Source organism: Bubalus bubalis, chromosome 1 (assembly GCF_019923935.1).
Source record: "Bubalus bubalis isolate 160015118507 breed Murrah chromosome 1, NDDB_SH_1, whole genome shotgun sequence".
Classification (NCBI taxonomy): Eukaryota; Metazoa; Chordata; class Mammalia; order Artiodactyla; family Bovidae; genus Bubalus; species Bubalus bubalis.
In genome coordinates, this window is record NC_059157.1 from 110,034,669 (window position 1) to 110,052,452 (window position 17,784).

A 17,784-nucleotide genomic window follows, 5' to 3' on the forward strand; every position below is an offset into this window, starting at 1 on the left:
AATTAAAACAACAGTTCCAACAAGAAAAAGGAAAATTAGAAATGCCCAATAAGTACTGGCTGAATGAGTTAATACTGTGTATATTTAAAGAGGGTATCAACCGCTCAAACATTGAGCAACTAGTATATGTAGATCAGGGACTACCTTTAGTTCATCTGGGGAAAGTAGTACAGACTTCACTGAAAATTTGCTGAGGATAAAGAAGGGTTTTATTCTACCTACAGCAGGATACTCACTAATGATACCCACCATCCCTCTATTCTCTCTAGCTATACAACTAACTGGAAAGTTAGTTCTCTTTCTTTAACCTCTTATTCTGATCATCCATTAATTGTTATTAATTAGTATGTGCTTTAAAGTTGCAAGTATTTGTGAGTATGTAGATAAATGGGAACCCTTGTAACATTGCTAGTAGGAATGTAAAATGTGCAAGTCATTATGCAAAATGGTTTGGCAGTTTCTCAAGAAATTAAATACAGAATTACCATATGATTCAGTCAGTCAGTCAGTTCAGTCAGTTCAGTCAGTTCAGTCGCTCAGTCGTGTCCGACTCTCTGCGACCCCATGAATCGCAGCACGCCAGGCCTCCCTGTCCATCACCAACTCCTGGAGTTCACTCAGACTCACGTCCATTGAGTCAGTGATACAATACCCCCCAACTGGAAATGCGTGTTCAAATGAATTCATACTTGTACGCAACAGTCATAGCAGAACTATTCACAATAGCTGGAAGGCAGTGACAAACCAAATGTCAATCAACAGATGAATGGATAACCAAAATGTGGCATATCCCTATGCTATGGACTGAATGTTTGTGTCCCCCTAAACTTCATATGCTGAAGCCCTAAGTCCCCAATGTGATGGTATTTGGAGGTGGAACCTTTGGGAGGAAATTAGGTCAAGAATAGGATTAGTAAGAAGCGACACAAAAGAGGTGATCTCTTTCCACCATATAAACAAGAAAAGTAGCTGTCTGCAAACCAGGAAGCAGCCCTCATCAAACACTGAATTTGTCAGCATCTTGACCTTGATGTTCCCAGCCTCCAGAACTGTGAGAAATAAATGTCTGTTGTTTAGTCACCCAGTTCATGGGTGTTAGAGTTGCGTGAACTGATTAAGACATAATATAATGAAAATTATATTTGTTGTTGCTTAGTCACTAAGCTGTGTCTGACTCTTTTGCAACCACATGGATTGTAGCCCACTAGGCTCCTGTCCATGGGATTTCTCCAGGCAAGAATACTGGAGTGGGTTGCCATCTCCTTCTCAAGAGAATTGTCCCGCCCCAGGGATCAAACCTATGTCTCCTGCATCGGCAAGTGGGTTCTTCACCTGGGAAGCCCATAATGAAATATTATTCCGCCATAAAAAGGAATGAAATACTGATACATGCTACAACATGGATGAGCCCTGAAAACATGCTAACTGAAAGAAGCCAGACACAAAAGGTCACATATTATGTGGTTCCATTATATGAAATATCCAGAAGAGGTAAATCCATAGACACAGAAAGCAGACTGGTGGCTGCCAAGGGTCAAAAAAGGAGACAGTGGAGACTGAATGCTTAATGGGTACGGAGTTTTCTTCAGGAGCAATGAAAATGTTGTGGAAACTGAGAGAGCCGACAGCTGTATAACACTGTGAATGTATTAAACACTACTGGATTGTTTACTGTAAAATGGTTTATCTTATGCTACATGAATTTTATCTCAGTTTTTAAAAAAGCTTAGAAATTTATAAAATAACTTAGTTGTTTTAAACTTTATTTTCTTTAGTAATAATGGAAAATTATTAGCGAGTGACTCGGAGAAGGCAATGGCACCCCACTCTAGTACTCTTGCCTGGAAAATCCCATGGATGGAGGAGCCTGGTGGGCCGCAGTCCATGGGGTCGCTAAGAGTCGGACGCGACTGACCGACTTCACTTTCACTTTTCACTTTCATGCATTGGAGATGGAAATGGCAGCCCACTCCAGTGTTCTTGCCTGGAGAGTCCCAGGGATGGGGGAGCCTGGTGGGCTGCCGTCTATGGGGTCGCACAGAGTTGGACACGACTGAAGTGACTTAGCAGCATTAGCGAGTGACTAAAGAATCAAATGTAATTACTTCAGAAATGATGTATGTGAACAGCGAAACAATCTTGATTTTTAAAATCTGATCAAATACAAGGTTTAAGCAGTATCTCAGTTTCAATGAACACAAACAAGTGCACACACACATCGAAGAGTATGGATTAAAATATGTCTCAAATTAAGGAGAATTATTCTCCAAAATATATCCATCATAAATATCACAAGATGCATCATGTGTTTGCATTTGAGTTTCTACCAAGTTGTTTACTTAACAAGGGGCTGTCTTGATTTGTGTATTTTGAGAAACAAAGTACTTGCTGGAGGACATCCTTAGCGTGGAAAAAAAAAAAAAATCAAGATTCCTTTTAAACTTTGGGAAACTTTAGTTATCTGATAGAAACGGTAAAAAATGAGGCAAAAAAATATCTAGCACTGACTTAGCAGTTTCTCATGCCAAGGTCCACAGTTTTACTGGATGTCACCGTACTCAAATAAAACGCAGTGAGTGCAAACCCAGTGCTCTATGACAACCTAGAGGAGTGGGATGGGGTGGGAGGTGGGAGGGAAGTTGAAGAGGAAGGAGACATATGAATGCCTAGGGCTGATTCATGCTGATGTATGGCAGAAACCAACACAATATTGTAAAGCAAATATCCTCCAATTAAAAATAAATAAAATTAAAAAAAAATCTTATAGATACTACTTTATAAAGCAATCCACTAATTATATTATGCATAACATGATACATTTATGTAAATAGATAATGTAGAATTTCCAATGGTGGTCTCAGAAAAGATTCAAAAAGAGCTTTATATCAAAAACTTTAGGTAATATAACCTTAAAAACTACATAGATGATTCAAAAAGTAGCTCTACTGATTACAAAGACACAGATGTGAAAGATGCATATAGAGTTTAAAAAAAATTGTTCTATAAAATTTGAGATGTAAAAAACAATTCCTAATATAGCCCACAAGACTCCTCTGTCCATGGATTCTCCAGGCAAGAATACTAGAGTGGGTTGCCATTTCCTTTTCCAGGGGATCTTCGAGACCCAGGGATCTCTTGCCTCTCCTTCACTGACAGGTGATTCTTTACCACTGAGCCATTTGGGAAGCCTAAACTAATATTAACTTTGAATAATTTAAATCTATTTGAGTTAACAGAAAGAACCCTTTTGGGATCTTCTAAATGGGAAAACAGAAGATCACTTTATATTCAAGGGTTATCAGGATTAGCATTAGAAAAGAGCTACACCATAAAATCATAAAGTGATTACTTTGAAAGCTAAAAGTAATTCTTTCAGGACTGTGATTTTAATTTTCTCTATACTTCCTCTGCATTTTTAACATTTTCTTCCATCTAAATGTATTATTATTCTTGATTAAAACAAAAGCAGTTAAGAATTAAAAATAAAACTTATTTTCTCAAGATGTCTAAAATTTTTATGACACGGAATTAATGAATTTCTGTTGTGGAAGAGAACAACAGTCTCCCAGTCAAACCTTCTGCCAAACTGGAATAATCTTACCTACAATATTTGACATCACCCAGCTTTTCCCTGATATACAGATCAGTATTTTGAAAACATCTTGTTCCACTATTACCAGTTGAAAATGTCTTTACTGATTCCTAAATATTTAGTCTCTGTTTATGCCAGGGGCTGAGAGGCCTTTATTTGAGGTATTTTTCTCAGAGATCCCTTAAGTCTTCACTTTTGAGGCTCTATATTTAATTCTGCCCCTTTGTATACTCTACCTGGTGTTCATTAACATCTTAGAGAGGCATAGCCAGGACTTAAAACAACATTCCAAATTATTTCTGATCAGCCCAAGTCAAAATTAATAGTCACAGGAAACCTCAAGATTTTCTTCGATGAATGAGATTACATAAGCATTGCTAGTAGCTACATAATATTGACAGTTTAAGATTACAGTCAACTGAATCATCCAAGTCTATTCTACTAGCAACTCACATCTTCCACATCTAGAGTTTAAGAAATGCATTTTCCCACAGTTTTAGAAAAGCTTAAAAGGGGAAAAATTTTTTGTTTTATAATAAAATAAATTATATCTATTTCCTGATCACAGAAAGCTCTCTATCCCCCTTCTATATTTTTAGCTTGACTAATCGAAACAAGCAATCTATTTACTCCTTGTTTTATCCATAGGTAATTGTACATGTTTAATGTTCAGTTAAGGAAGAAAACCACATCATCAGAGGCAGTGTGGCTGATGAATGAATGAAAAATGACCATCCCTGGGCTTTTTAGAAATCACCAATATACAAACTCAGTTTTCTAATCAGTGTTTTCTTAGCAGTAGCAATGATGCCAAGGCTCAGAAGGGAAGAAAATTTCTCTTCTACATCCCTTATATAAGTGCTAAGATGGGCTTTATAAGACTCCAGCTTTCTCTGTCTGTATGGCATCTAAAATTACACAAATATAGCCACCAATTTATTTCCGGGTTAAGAAAACTTGATATAAATCCTTGGGAAGCAAGAAATTTTAACATTCTAGACACAAATCTGAAGATTAAATTGTATGTCAATCTTATTATCAAACCTTACTCAGGGAAATCTCTGTAACTTCTCCACTACAAGATTTATCAGAACCTGCTAAAAATTAGAGAAGCTATGCCTACATGAAAAATTTAATTCTGCCTTTATTTTGTTCAAAACCATGTAAGTGTGGTAGCCTAGTATGTGGTTATACAGGATGCTCCCTTCCTGTATAAGTACTTAATATGATTACTTTTACCCTACAAAGATTTAATAGAAAATTAAAGCTACACATGTGTAACTTTCCCAGGAAATGGTAAAAGGATTAAGTGTTAGGAGTTACCTTGAGTGGTGAAGTTGAAGAGTGCAGGTGTGTCTCGCCCATTTGGTAGTTTGACATTTGGGTCCCGTAATTCATCAAAAAATGAATGTGCGCAAGCTTCCAGTGGTGTCAGTCGGGCAGTTGGTGTATACTCCAGCAGACGGCTACAAAGTGCAATCGCCTCGGGTGGAGTTCGGGGTCGGAAGACCTACAGAATAAAAAAAAGAGAGAGAGAGAGAGAAAGTACAGTTAATGTTTCATGTAAGAATCTTTGCAAATTATCATCTGAGTACTGAGTTAATCCCCACCATGTACAAAAACATGGTTGCATTTGTGAAAGAAACCTTTTAGAATGAAAGGAGTTAACTGCATACAATTTACCACATTGGGGTGAACTGCTAATTAAAGACTATATGAAAACGGCTCAGATAAAAAACTAGGGAAAATGAAAAAAAAAATCTATACAAGCTTATCATAAAGCAGTACAATCAAACATGCACACAAAATATGACAGGCACAAAAGAAAGTCTCGGTTCTGGGAGCAGTCACAACTAGAAGAATGCGAAGTTAATGTAAAGTTTTGACTGCTGTGGTAATAGTTATAAGGTTTGCCTCTATGGGTGACTTTTCTTTTTAGCAGAACAATTGTTGATAATCAACAGCACAGCACTGTACAAATCTGGCAATTAATATCTTTTAAAAAGGAAAAGCTGTTTATTCTTCAATGATTTGGTATTAACTTTTCAATAAACAGAGCCTATTATTATTTGAAGAAATTCTTGAATATCCAGAACTTCTGAAAAGGTCCAAAATTGTTTTCTCAGGTAGCTGTTACCGTAACACGGCCAGTTTATCCCTCATTTGAATAAATATTCTAGGGTTTTAATCAGGAATAGAGAAACTTATTTTTCATTAAGAACATCAACTCACAGAAAAAGTAAACTGAAAGCTATAATGAGGCAAAATGCAAATAAACAAACTTATTTAAAGGAACAGAAAGCTTTCTACTCATCTGTGTCTTAAAATTCCGAATAAATACACAGAACTATGAAAAATATACTTTGTTCTAAATTATGGATCGTTAAAGAATAAAAGCAGAAGGGGGAAAAACAGAAATAAACATAAACATCTGGACAGAAAGCTTTTGAAATTAAAGAAAAATGAAACACATATCCCTTGAGAGAAGAACACAGACTCAAATAGAAGGGTTAGTAACCGCCATGGTGGAAGTTGACAGACACAAAAAGAAAAACAGATGCATAAAAACAGAGGGAAAGAGACCTACAAGTGAGGAAAGGACATGCAGACTGTGACAAGGCACAGAGGCGTCTGAGAGGCTTAAGTTTCCTAATGATAAAGGCTCATGTAACATTTGGCTATCCACCTAGGCTGAAAGCAGGAGAACTGGTTACTACTACAGAGCTCATTAGATTATGAGACTATTTATAAGAGTACTTTCTACACTGAAAATCCTTTTTTCGTTTTGAAACAAAGTTTATTATTAATAAAGATATTTTCCTTGGAAACAGAAATTTTGGCTTGAGTAAGATATTACAAATTTATTTCTGAACATTAAATATCTTAGTTAATTTATTTGGTTGTGTTAGAAAACCCTCTCCACAGTTACAAGCTGCTTTATCTTTATTCTTTTGAATAATCTGACTTGCCTCAGTCAAGGAGCTAATGTACTGTATTATTTGAAATGTTTAGATCTTTCACTGTTTGTGGTCATTTCCCCCTTCTCTTTCTTCCCAGCCAGAACCATAATCAAACTCAAAATGTAGAAGAAAATAATCAGTGGAAACATTTAGAAAAATTTTTATGAAAATACTAAGCACTACTGACCTTCTCCTGAGGGAAGTTTGTATTTATTTGACAGCATATGGATTTACTTTGTTAGCTAGTTTAATAAAAATGCCTCTGACCAATATGGGAGCACAGAAGTAGAATTAAAAGTACCACCACCAAAAGTAGAAATAAGTATCTTTTAACATTCAAATGTAGGGTAGGTGGACAGTGAGTATATTTTAAATGAAAAAATTCTGTGTTACATCTATTAATAAACCAGTATTGTAAGCTTACTTCTGATTACTAAAAAGAAAATCATCCACGTCTTTTTTGATTTCTTACTGACTAAAAGTCACCATCCATGTTGGTACTAAGACACATAATAGCTTATTCTGCCAGGCAACCCTAACTCGCAGAATCAAAGAGTTAGAAAAATAAGGAAAATAATTCATTTTAAGAACCTACATTAAACTCAAGACTTAACCTGCCTTTTAAGAAAAGTACCCATTATTATTTCTAATCCTTGAGAGATTCCTGATGGGAAAAGCCTTGGTTCTGTAATATACAGATAAAGGTTAAGAAAATAATGTGGGGTCAAATCCCAGCATACCCAAAGTCCAGATTTCTGACCATAAGACAGGGTGTAGTAGCATGCAACTTTCAAAAATTATAGGCCAAACTAGAAAAAGTTTTTCTGAATTATCTTTGTGTCTAAAGAAAAGGAAACCAATAACTACTGTCACTTGGCTTTTAATAATGAAGTTTCTGCTGCTTTTCTTTCCATACTAAATTGTTTAACACTCAAAATCTTGGGTTCTGTGGGGTTTTTGTCAATATTTATTCTTGTAAAAATACTTTTCAAACCCCACTCCTAAACTTCAGCGTAGTTATCAATAAATCATTCAAGAAACTGAGAGTCTAAATATATACCACAAGCAAAACCTATACCGCACAGCTACCTACTTTGTTTTTCTTATTACATTTCAAGAACGAATAACTTAGCTTTTCAAAAAAGTTTTCCCCCCGAGTTTTATAGACCTGCCCTGAAATTTTGGGAAAAAAAAAAAAATTAAGTACATACCCGCACTCCTGAGGTGAAATGTCCTGTTCCTGACGAATCCTAAAGATGAGAATGCAGTGAAATAATCCAAACAGGGGAAGTCAATCCAAAAGAGAATAGTCCAGCAAGGAAAAATATATCCAATGTTATAAGAAATCCATGGTGTGGAGGGGGGGACATAGAAAATGTTTATACAGTTATAAACTTTAAACATCAGTCTGCACAGTAGCAAGTCCAAGTTTTAAAAATTATTTCACCACAGTGTATGCAAAAAAAATTTGATTGCGCAATGGTGAGGCACAGTAAAGAAATTAAATTTTAATTTAATTATGTTCCGATGCCAGTGCATTTATTAAAAAAATACAAAACCAAAAAAAGTTAAAATCAAAATGAAATCTAGAAGTAAAATTCCCAAAGTAAAGTGTTTGGTCTTCTACGACCTGGATTCATTGTCCATTGACATGGCTGGGAGGGGGCATATCAGCCTGCTTGTCAAGATGTGAGTTCCCAATATGCTAATTTTTCTCTATTAATGAATTCCAGTAACACAGTATAAACATTTTTGCTAAATTATTAGTGATGAGAGGAAAGTGATAAATTTATTTAATTTATAGATTTCAAGCCAGATATTTTCAATTTGTGTGAGCTAAGAAGGATCAGGCCACCGCGGATTATTCTCATTTTGGATTGACTTCCCTGATAAAAGATATTTACTGACATTCTCATTATCTTAGGACTCTTCAAGAAATTGACATATCACCTCAGAAGTGCGGGTATAAACTTACTTTTTCTATTGTGGGCTTTGCCCCCTCATACCCTTTCCTTTTTGGAAAAACTCACTGAAAAAATTCTGTACCTCTGAGCACTACAAATTCAACACAGTTCCATCTGCAAATATGCCCAATTCACCCACCAAAAGCTAAACAAAAATATATACAATGAACAATACAACTAAGGGACAGTCACAGTTATAGGTGACATGCATAGTAAGTAATGTAAACCAACACCTAGGCACAACGGAGCCAAATATGCAAAAGGGAGGTAGCAGGGTCTATTATGTCTAGGTATTGAGAACAAAAAATGGCAGAACTCACCAGTAGCTGTGAATTCCCTTGGCTATTCTAAGAGAATTTAACATTCTTTTAGGATAGTTTCCAGTGGGGGAATTAAATATTTTGCAAAAAATAAATAATCCGCGGATTACTTTTAGTCTGCAGACTAAAATTTAGTTCACGGATTAAAATCCGGCCCATCAGGATAAAAATCTCTCATGAACTTAAAACACAACCAGGTGGACAAAAATAGAAAACCAGACTAAAAAAAATGAGAGCACAAAGTAAGACTCAACTGGGCCAACTAACAATTAGTGCGCAGACTAAATATGGCCAGCCAAGAATGTTAGCAAGGCCATGAAGAGCCAGCCCAAAACACTCCCTGTAAAAACTAAAACCAGAAGTAAATAAAGAAAACAAAACAGAACAAAGCAAAAAATAAAGAAATAAACAAAAGGAAGAAAGAAAACAAAAGCGAAAAGAAAAACTGAAAAGAACCAAAACACTGACATGAACTTTTAAGTGATTCAACTACTACCTCACCTGTGCAGCAACTCATTTACTTAAATTGAAACAAACTCTTATCACAAATACTAGTCTAGAGAAGAAACTAGGAGGAAAAAAACTTTTTTTCCCCAAAAATAAAGTCTCTGTGGTACTGAACAAATGCAAATGAGTTCTTAACGGAAGAATTATTCAAAATAAATTTGCATTTGGATAACTCAGAAAGGACACAGGCCATTTTCTCCTTCACATGTCCTATAATAAATAGACTTTTGCCATCAAACATCAAATTTCAACCTGGAGCTAACTGTTAGGACTGAATCTTAAGCCCCTTAAAATTACCATTTATATGCCACATCAAGGCTTATGGTTGATTCTCATAGCATCAGCTCTCAACAATTCCACTATATTAAACAGCCAACCAGAGCAATGTAAAAATGCCTATGGGGCAATGATAATTAATCTAAGTAGAATGGAGAACAAGTACTGTGCCTTGTTCAATAGCTCAAACAGCTAGTCCTCTTCAAGTTTTCATTGTGATAAATGTACAGTACAGACACTGTTTGCTGGTCATACTCAAAATACACAAGCATTAAATGTTAAAAACTAATAAACCATGAACACTTCTGAAGAGCAACCCCAATATATAAAATTATTTGCAATTTGTAAGGCTATATGCAGGACTAAAAGTGAGACAATGTTGTGGATTTGCTGACTAAGTCTACTGAAGTGCTCATGTACAGCACATAATTCATAAGAAACACAAACATCTTTTCCTTAGCCACAATTCAATAAATTTTAGCTTCACTAATTAAAATACACGTAAGGAATATAATGTTGGTATCAGCATTAAACTATGCCGCAAATTCCTTCCTCTAATCTCATTTGCTCATAAAATACTATAGAAGTGTGATTTACCAAATGTCTACTTATCCAATTTAATCTTTCTTTGTTCATAAAATGGTTACTATAGTCAAGCTGATCTTCCTAAGAATATAGAAATATTTCCTTTTCATCCATACCTCCTTATCTTAAGGGATAGTCCCCTAAGCTACAACAATTCCTAACTTTAGCAGCACCTAAGCAAACCCAAGGGCTTCCCAGGTGTAAAGAATCCACCTGTTAATGCAGGAGACACAAGAGACATGGATTTGATCCCTGGGTTGGGAAGATCCCATAGAGCAGCAAATGGTAACCCACTCCAGTATCCTCGCCTGGAAAATTCCATGGACAGAGGAACCTGGTGGGCTCCAGTCCATGGGGTTACAGAGAGTCCGACATGACTAAGCGACTGAGCATACATGCATGCAAGCAAATCTAAACTGTCTTTCAACAGTACCCACCCTCATCTACTAGTCCTTCTATCGCCTTTAAAGGAGGCTCCTTTTCCCCTCCACCACCCACATTGAAGATCCTCCCCATGATACTTATAGTACGTGAAACACCTTGGAACACCAACAGCACATAATCAGGTATAAGGTTATTATTTAATACTTGCTTCAACTGACTCAGATATATATCACCCTTAAGTGTTTCAAAGATGGAGACTTAATATTTTAGGTTTTTGTTTTTTTTTTTTTTGTATCCTTTATGGTGCCTAGCACAGCACTGATACACAGGAGGTAAGTGTTTTAAAGAACAAATGATAAGTCACAAATTTTTGCCTTCTTTTTTAATTCACCCTCACCCTATCCTCTGCTCCCCACAAGTGATCCATTCTTTCTTTTTTACCTTATTCTTCTCACGTATGGATTCAACACCTTAGTAGTTGAATTTTAATGTGCAATAGTTTCCAAAGAAATAGGGTAAAGCCAGTATAAACGGAAAAGTGAGGAGGTCTATTCACATAGCAAAATAGATGTTAGAGAAGAAGTGATTATTCTAGCACTAATGAAGATGGAGGTAGAAAATTCAGTAGGGAACATAGTGTATTTATGAGACAAGTGATAATGTACTAGTTGAGGTCAGTAGGCAGATGGGTTGAATAGTAATATTGAAATTGATTACCTGAACAGCAGACAAAACAGACAAATGACAAACTTAGGAACCAACAGAAGTCCCCAACATAGTTTCATGCTTTCTGGAATACATGAGCAAAAGAAGGCAGAAAGGCCAGAAAGGGTAGAGTGGATCAGCAAAACAATAACAACAAAATGTTTGACAGGGATTTTTGCTTTGTGCTAAGACCCTTTGAATGTATTTTTGGTAATGGGTGAAACTAGTTAAAACAGGTAAGTTTACCAAATGAAAATTCATCTTGTAGTCAAAGACTCAGGAAAAAACATTATAAAGTCATTTAAAAAAATTACAGTGCGTCTTTTGGTAGCTTTGAGCATAGCAAATAATACATGTAATAACTAATTCAGCTAGTCTGATTCCTTTGATGGCTGAAATGACCTCAATTTTTTGCTTACTCTGTTAGCTAGTTAGAAACACTAGTATTCACTCATTTCACAGCATGTGGACTGTATTCTAAGAAATCAAGTATGTAAGGATTGATTTTTGTGGATAATGCTTTCTGGGATACTTAAATCAATGATCTAAGGTCCCCACATATCCTACAGACAATTAACTATTAATCATGTATACCCAAGTCTCAGCAACAAACATTTTGAGGTAACATATTCATTTTATCATCAACAAAAGAGAAATAAGACGCTGCTATGGTACATATACGGTATGACTTGGAAAGTACTACAGGAGTTATATGGTGGGAATAATCACGTAAGAGCTTGGATAATTAGATGTTTCGTGGGAGAAGGAGATCTGAAGTCTTGACAAAGGTCAAGACTTAGTAAGCAGAGAGAAAGAACACTCTAAGTGTTCACTAGTAAGAGGTAGAAATGAATGTGGCTTTTCCGGGGAACAATCAGGAGAACAGTTTGATCGATCAAGAAATTCAGCATGACTGCATGATCCCTTCAAAGCGAGCAGGACAACACTCTCATATGTAGCTAAGTTATTAAACAGTACTCAGTCAATCGAAAGAAACCAAGGCCCTTGGGATTCTAATCTACTTCCTCTACTAACTAGATATATCATTTATGAATTTCATTACTCTGAAAGAATATATAGACATCTGTGTTACCTAACTCAGAGGTCCCCAACCTCCAAGATGTAATGGCCTGATGATCTGAGGTGGAGCTGATGTAATAATAGAAATAAATTGCACAGTAAATGTAATGCGTCTGAATCATCCTGAAACCATCCCACCCCTGGTCCATGGTCTTCTCCAAAACCGGTCCCAGGTGCCGAAATGGCTGGGTACTGCTGATCTAACTGACCTCACGGGATTATTTAATACAGGAATAATACAGGGGAATATCTGCTTTAACTTTAACAAAAAGTTAGCACAATCAGATACTCAAAATAGGGAAAAAATAAATACAACCATTACAATGTTAACTTTATTAGAAATCCTTAATCTATCCTGGTGGCTCAGAGGTTAAAGCGTCTGCCTCCAATGCAGGAGACCTGGGTTCAATCCCTGGGTCGGGAAGATCCCCTGGAGAAGGAAATGGCAACCCACTCCAGTATTCTTGCCTGGAGAATCCCATGGACGGAGAAGCCTGGTAGGCTACAGCCCACGGGGTCGCAAAGAGTTGGACATGACTGAGCGACTTCACTTTCACTTTTCAATTTATCCTAACCGAACACTAAACTTTTAAATTCATTGCCTAATTACATGCATTTAAGGGTGAGGGAGCTGGAGAACTTGGGAAAGATTAGGTTTAACTGACTAAATGCCTCAGGAAAGGTTAAGAGCAGGACAAAGAACTAAATCTCTCATTTTTCTGGAAAGAGAAGCAGAAGAGTGACTGGATAATCATCCGAACTGGGACAGTGAAGAGTGTGAAGAACATGCCATTAATAATCATACTGGGCAAACATAAATTCGGACATATAAGCACTCTTCTCATTATATGTATGGTATATAAAATTTTTCCTATAGGCAATGAGGAATCAGAAAATTTCAAACAGGAGAGACAATATCACATGTGCTTTAAGGAAGATGACTTTGACAGCAGTGAGGATGTGAAAGATATGAAGGAGGGAAATCAGGAGGTAGGAGGTTGTTTCAGCAATTCTATGATATGATGTTGGGCTAAAGTCAGGGCAGTGGAGACAGAGACGACAAATCCTCTATATGCATATTTGTTTTCAAAAGAACCTGAAGAAAAGACACAACAGCTAACTGCTTTCCTACAAAAGCAAAAAACAACATGAGGCACAAAGAATGGGAGCAATGCTTATACTAGATCCTTACTTCATACCTAAATAGACTGTCATTTACCCAAAACTCCATGTACCAAATGCAGAATTTCAGCTTCTTCTCTTCTTCCAACCAATCTCCACCTCTATTTAATTCTCAATTTGCTTTTGCTATCATTTCCTTTTGTGTCCCATCTGGCTTTTATTCTTTTAACTGTATAGCATACACCAAAAAGCAAGTATTTATCTTCCCCACCATGACTCTCAATACTGGTCCCCTTTTCAAAACATTAGTATATATATATTTCCTTTCCAACTTAAGCCACAAATGCTTATTCAATGAATTAGGTTGTTCTGGCTATTAGGTAATAGTCAAGGGCGTCTTACTGGATTTCTGAATTCTCCAGAATTCAGAATTCTCCCTACAATATATCACACTAGGATTATTTCATTGTTTTGTTCTTCTGTTTGCTATCTTTCTTATACATCTGAATACCCTCACTCAATGCTTCCAAGGAAGACATTTTCTCCCTTCAACTTTTTGTCTGCCTACTTTTTTTGAGAACAGGGGCTCCCAGTTCTGGGGATATAGCTGTACTACACTATAACATGGTAAAAAAAAAAAAGGGTTTCAGCAAATGGAGCTAAAGTAGGTTTTAACAGAAGACTTCGATAAAGGCAAAGCAGATTTTGTTTCCAGACTCCTGTTTACCCGCCTTCCAAAGGCAAAAAGCTTTTTCCTTTAGAGAATAACATTATGTACATTTAAAAAAAAAAACAAAAAACAACTCCACTGGCTGCCTAGCATAAAAGAGTATTCTCAAGCTGACACTCACTATCACAAAGGAGGGGAGACTTTCCTCTAGAAATTCAAAATTTTGTATTCTTATTTTGACAATCATCTATTCTTAATAAATCAATGTAAATATATTCTGGATCATCTGGAAGACAGAGTACTGCCGTGGAATTTCCATGTCTGAATTTGGTTTTGTGTTTACAGCCACAGTAACAGCAACCAATGGTGTGCACTAATGAGAAATTAATGTAAGTGTCCTATTATATAATAAATGCATTTGTACCAAGTGAGAACCAAATTATGGCACATATATGAGTGAAGAATTCACAAGAGTTTGAAGACACAAAATAGGTGGGAGAATTGAATTATTATTCTATATATGGTATAAGAATGGAAGCCTAAATAAAACAAAAGGGCTTTGTGTATATTATTACACTGGAAAAGCATCAGTGTAAGATATAGAAACATCTGGAATTCACAAGGGTAAATGATGTAAAGCATGCAAATTCACCATTAATCTTCTATTGCTTGCATGGTAATTATAATGAATCATTCCTCACATTCCATCCTGGCTAACACTTGAAGAGATATAATCAAGGGGAAAAAGTACAGAATATGACACACACTAATACTGGTGGCAGTCTTGATTTAAAAAAAAAACGAGGACAAGGATTACTAAATAAGATCTCATGACCTCATTTCAGCATTGAATTGCTTAGAAACTCTACACAGGATGAATACTTAGAACAGATTCGACCAAAAAGAATTTTACTTTTCTTTCTACCTTAAAATAACATGCTTATTAAAAAAAAAAAAATGGAAATGCAGAACAAAGAAAATAAAATCACCTATACTCTTTTTATTCAAACTACCATTAGCATTTTGGAATACTTCCCTGTATTAATTCAATACACAGAATTCTCTTTGCTTCTTGTTCTTCTTTAACATGGCTGAAATCATAGTATACTACAAATCACTTATTACACTGTAACTTGGAATAACTTTGTGGATTCAAACTGCAGCTCGGATTCTAAATCCAAATAGGGCACCTACGATTCTCTGAGTTTAGAACCAGTGAAAGAACCTAAATATCTTCTGACTCAGATTCAAAATAAACTTTAAATACCAAGACCAAAGGATGACTTATCTCAGAACATTTAGTGTTTACTGTAAACTTAAAAAGAGGGTGAGGGAGAGAGCAATGTCTTGGTCAGTGAAAGCTACAACTTATAATTCTGGCAGTAAAATTATTACTGAGGTCTTTGTTTCTAATTATTTGGAAACAAGAGGATTTTCTGAAGTGAAGAGACGTGAAGATATTTGATAACTTGAAGTAAAGAAACCTGAATAACACAACTTAGCAAGAGACCTACTTTGAATCTGGAAATGTAAATTATTTCACCTAAATTACTTTACCTCTTATTATAAAAGATATATAACCAATTAAATGAACTTGTCAATGTTCAAAACAAACTGTTCTATGTATATTTTTAAATATAAAAGATCTCTGATTGAAATATGTATTAAAAAGTTGAATATTTCCAACCCACAAAATATATAATGAAATATAAGAATAAACTGGGAAGAGGGATATATAGATGGCACAGAACTAGAAGGTTAAAAAACTTGGTATTAAACACACACACACATACACAGAGAAGAAGCTTCATCCTGACTTTGTCAGTCACATATGGAAACATGGATAAGTCATTTGGCATGTTTAGCTAGAGTTTCAGAATCTATAAAACAAGAGAGTCACTCTAGCTATAAACCTTATTGATATTTTTCTTACCCTCTGCATACAATCTCACAAATCAGACATGAAAATAACTTTTTAATAAAATCTCTCTACAATCATTTCAATTAACTATCAAAACAAAAAATAAAGTCTTCTCATAAGTTAGTACTTATGCTCTTAGAATCGGCTCCAACTAAAAGTTGAAGTTAGGCTTTTCCAATGGCTAGGGACATCCTGTGGGTATATCAACTGCTTTCAATGTATACTATTCATGAGACCAAATCTTCATTTTACTCTTGCTCCCAAAACACCAACAAGAAAGAAAACAAGAGAAGAACACAAAATATAATCTATTACTAGTAGTTTAAAAAGAATAAAAATATATATGATACTGAATGCTATATGATATTGAATGCATGTAAGTACCCCAACTATGTAAAGAAATTACTTCTGAATTTTAAAGAGTAAAAATTTATATATAAGATCCTGCACTTAACGAAATTCTTTATTTTAATACTATGCATATGTACTGTCCTCATCCTACAAATAAAAACCCAGATTGGAAACTTTCTACAGGAAATCAATGGGAATGAAGCTATATACAATCAATGAAACACTGATGTATAATTATCCAATTATTTTTACATGCAGAAGTCCTGTTGTACTTTGTATTCCGACAGCCACCTAGTCTCAAAATAGTTTAGTTCAAGAACAATGAGAAATCCAACTTCTAATTAACTACTGGTTAATGTATTTTTTAAAAAACTCTTTTTGACTCACCTTAGTCCAAGGATGTGCCTTAATTTGAGGGAATTTGAATTCCGTGTAGTTTGGGTTCATTTCTCGAATTTGCTCCCTTGTTGGTGTCCCCAGGACCTAGATAAAGAAAGAAAGTTATTGCCCTAATTTTCTATATACTTATAAATATAGTCTTTATGTTTTAATGTACTGGTTTCACTGAAAAATTGAATTCCAAAGTTATAAAATATGTAACTCATTAAATAGAGCAGACCTTATAAAAGACTTCAATTTCTGACTAGAGAACCCAAGCTATAGGTAGTATACAGACTTTATGGTAATAGTCATCAAGTTTGTATAAGAAAGGTCACTCAAAAATATTCAACTAAAAATCAGGCATCTTCGTTCTGTCTAGAAAAACAATCTGTTGTGATGACATCTGAAGTGAGAGTATCTTTTATTCATTTATTCATCAGTAAAGTAAGTCAAAGGTTTTATTATCAAAAAACTAATTAGGAGAACCTTAGTCAAACATGGTCATCAATAATTCCATTCAATCACTGAATATTAAGTGAATATCCCTGTGTACTAGGAACTATATGAAGAATACTAAGAACAAGTGAGATTCTAACTATGAGCAACTTACATATTTGTGTGGAGAAAAGTATAACTATAATACCAAGATGAAAATATACTGAGCACTTCATTACCTCCAGAGCTGTATTAGGCACCAAAAGAAGGAAAGTATATGGACTTGACTGCATCAGACAGATGATGGGAAGAGACATTAAGTATTAAAATGAGTACGCTGAAGAAAAACAACACTTATTACGTATCTTTGTAACTCTAGTGCCCAATATAAAACAAGTTTGTTGAAATAAAATGTTAATCCATTTAATTCAAGGACAGTTGCACAGAGGAGCAGAATGTGAAGTACTTGATCAGTGGTGAACAAACAGGGCAAACTAAGAATTTCAGGTGCTTGTTGTTACTGTTTCTAAT

At 35.4% G+C, this 17,784-nt stretch overlaps 1 protein-coding gene across 4 annotated transcripts in view; it reads right to left on the reverse strand.

Annotated features, from left to right (window-relative positions):
- The window catches only part of GSK3B (glycogen synthase kinase 3 beta), a 214,317-nt gene that overhangs the window by 30,703 nt on the left and 165,830 nt on the right, over positions 1 to 17,784 (reverse strand). For 3 of the 4 annotated variants that reach the window (XM_006057598.4, XM_006057596.4, XM_044942251.2), the window contains exons 8-10: positions 16,825 to 16,920; positions 7,764 to 7,802; positions 4,916 to 5,102 (exon numbers count right to left, since the gene is read on the reverse strand). In XM_006057598.4, the coding sequence (XP_006057660.1) occupies positions 4,916 to 5,102; positions 7,764 to 7,802; positions 16,825 to 16,920 (322 nt within the window). The remainder of the gene's footprint in view (positions 1 to 4,915; positions 5,103 to 7,763; positions 7,803 to 16,824; positions 16,921 to 17,784) is intronic. The other variant, XM_006057597.4, reaches the window with a different exon arrangement.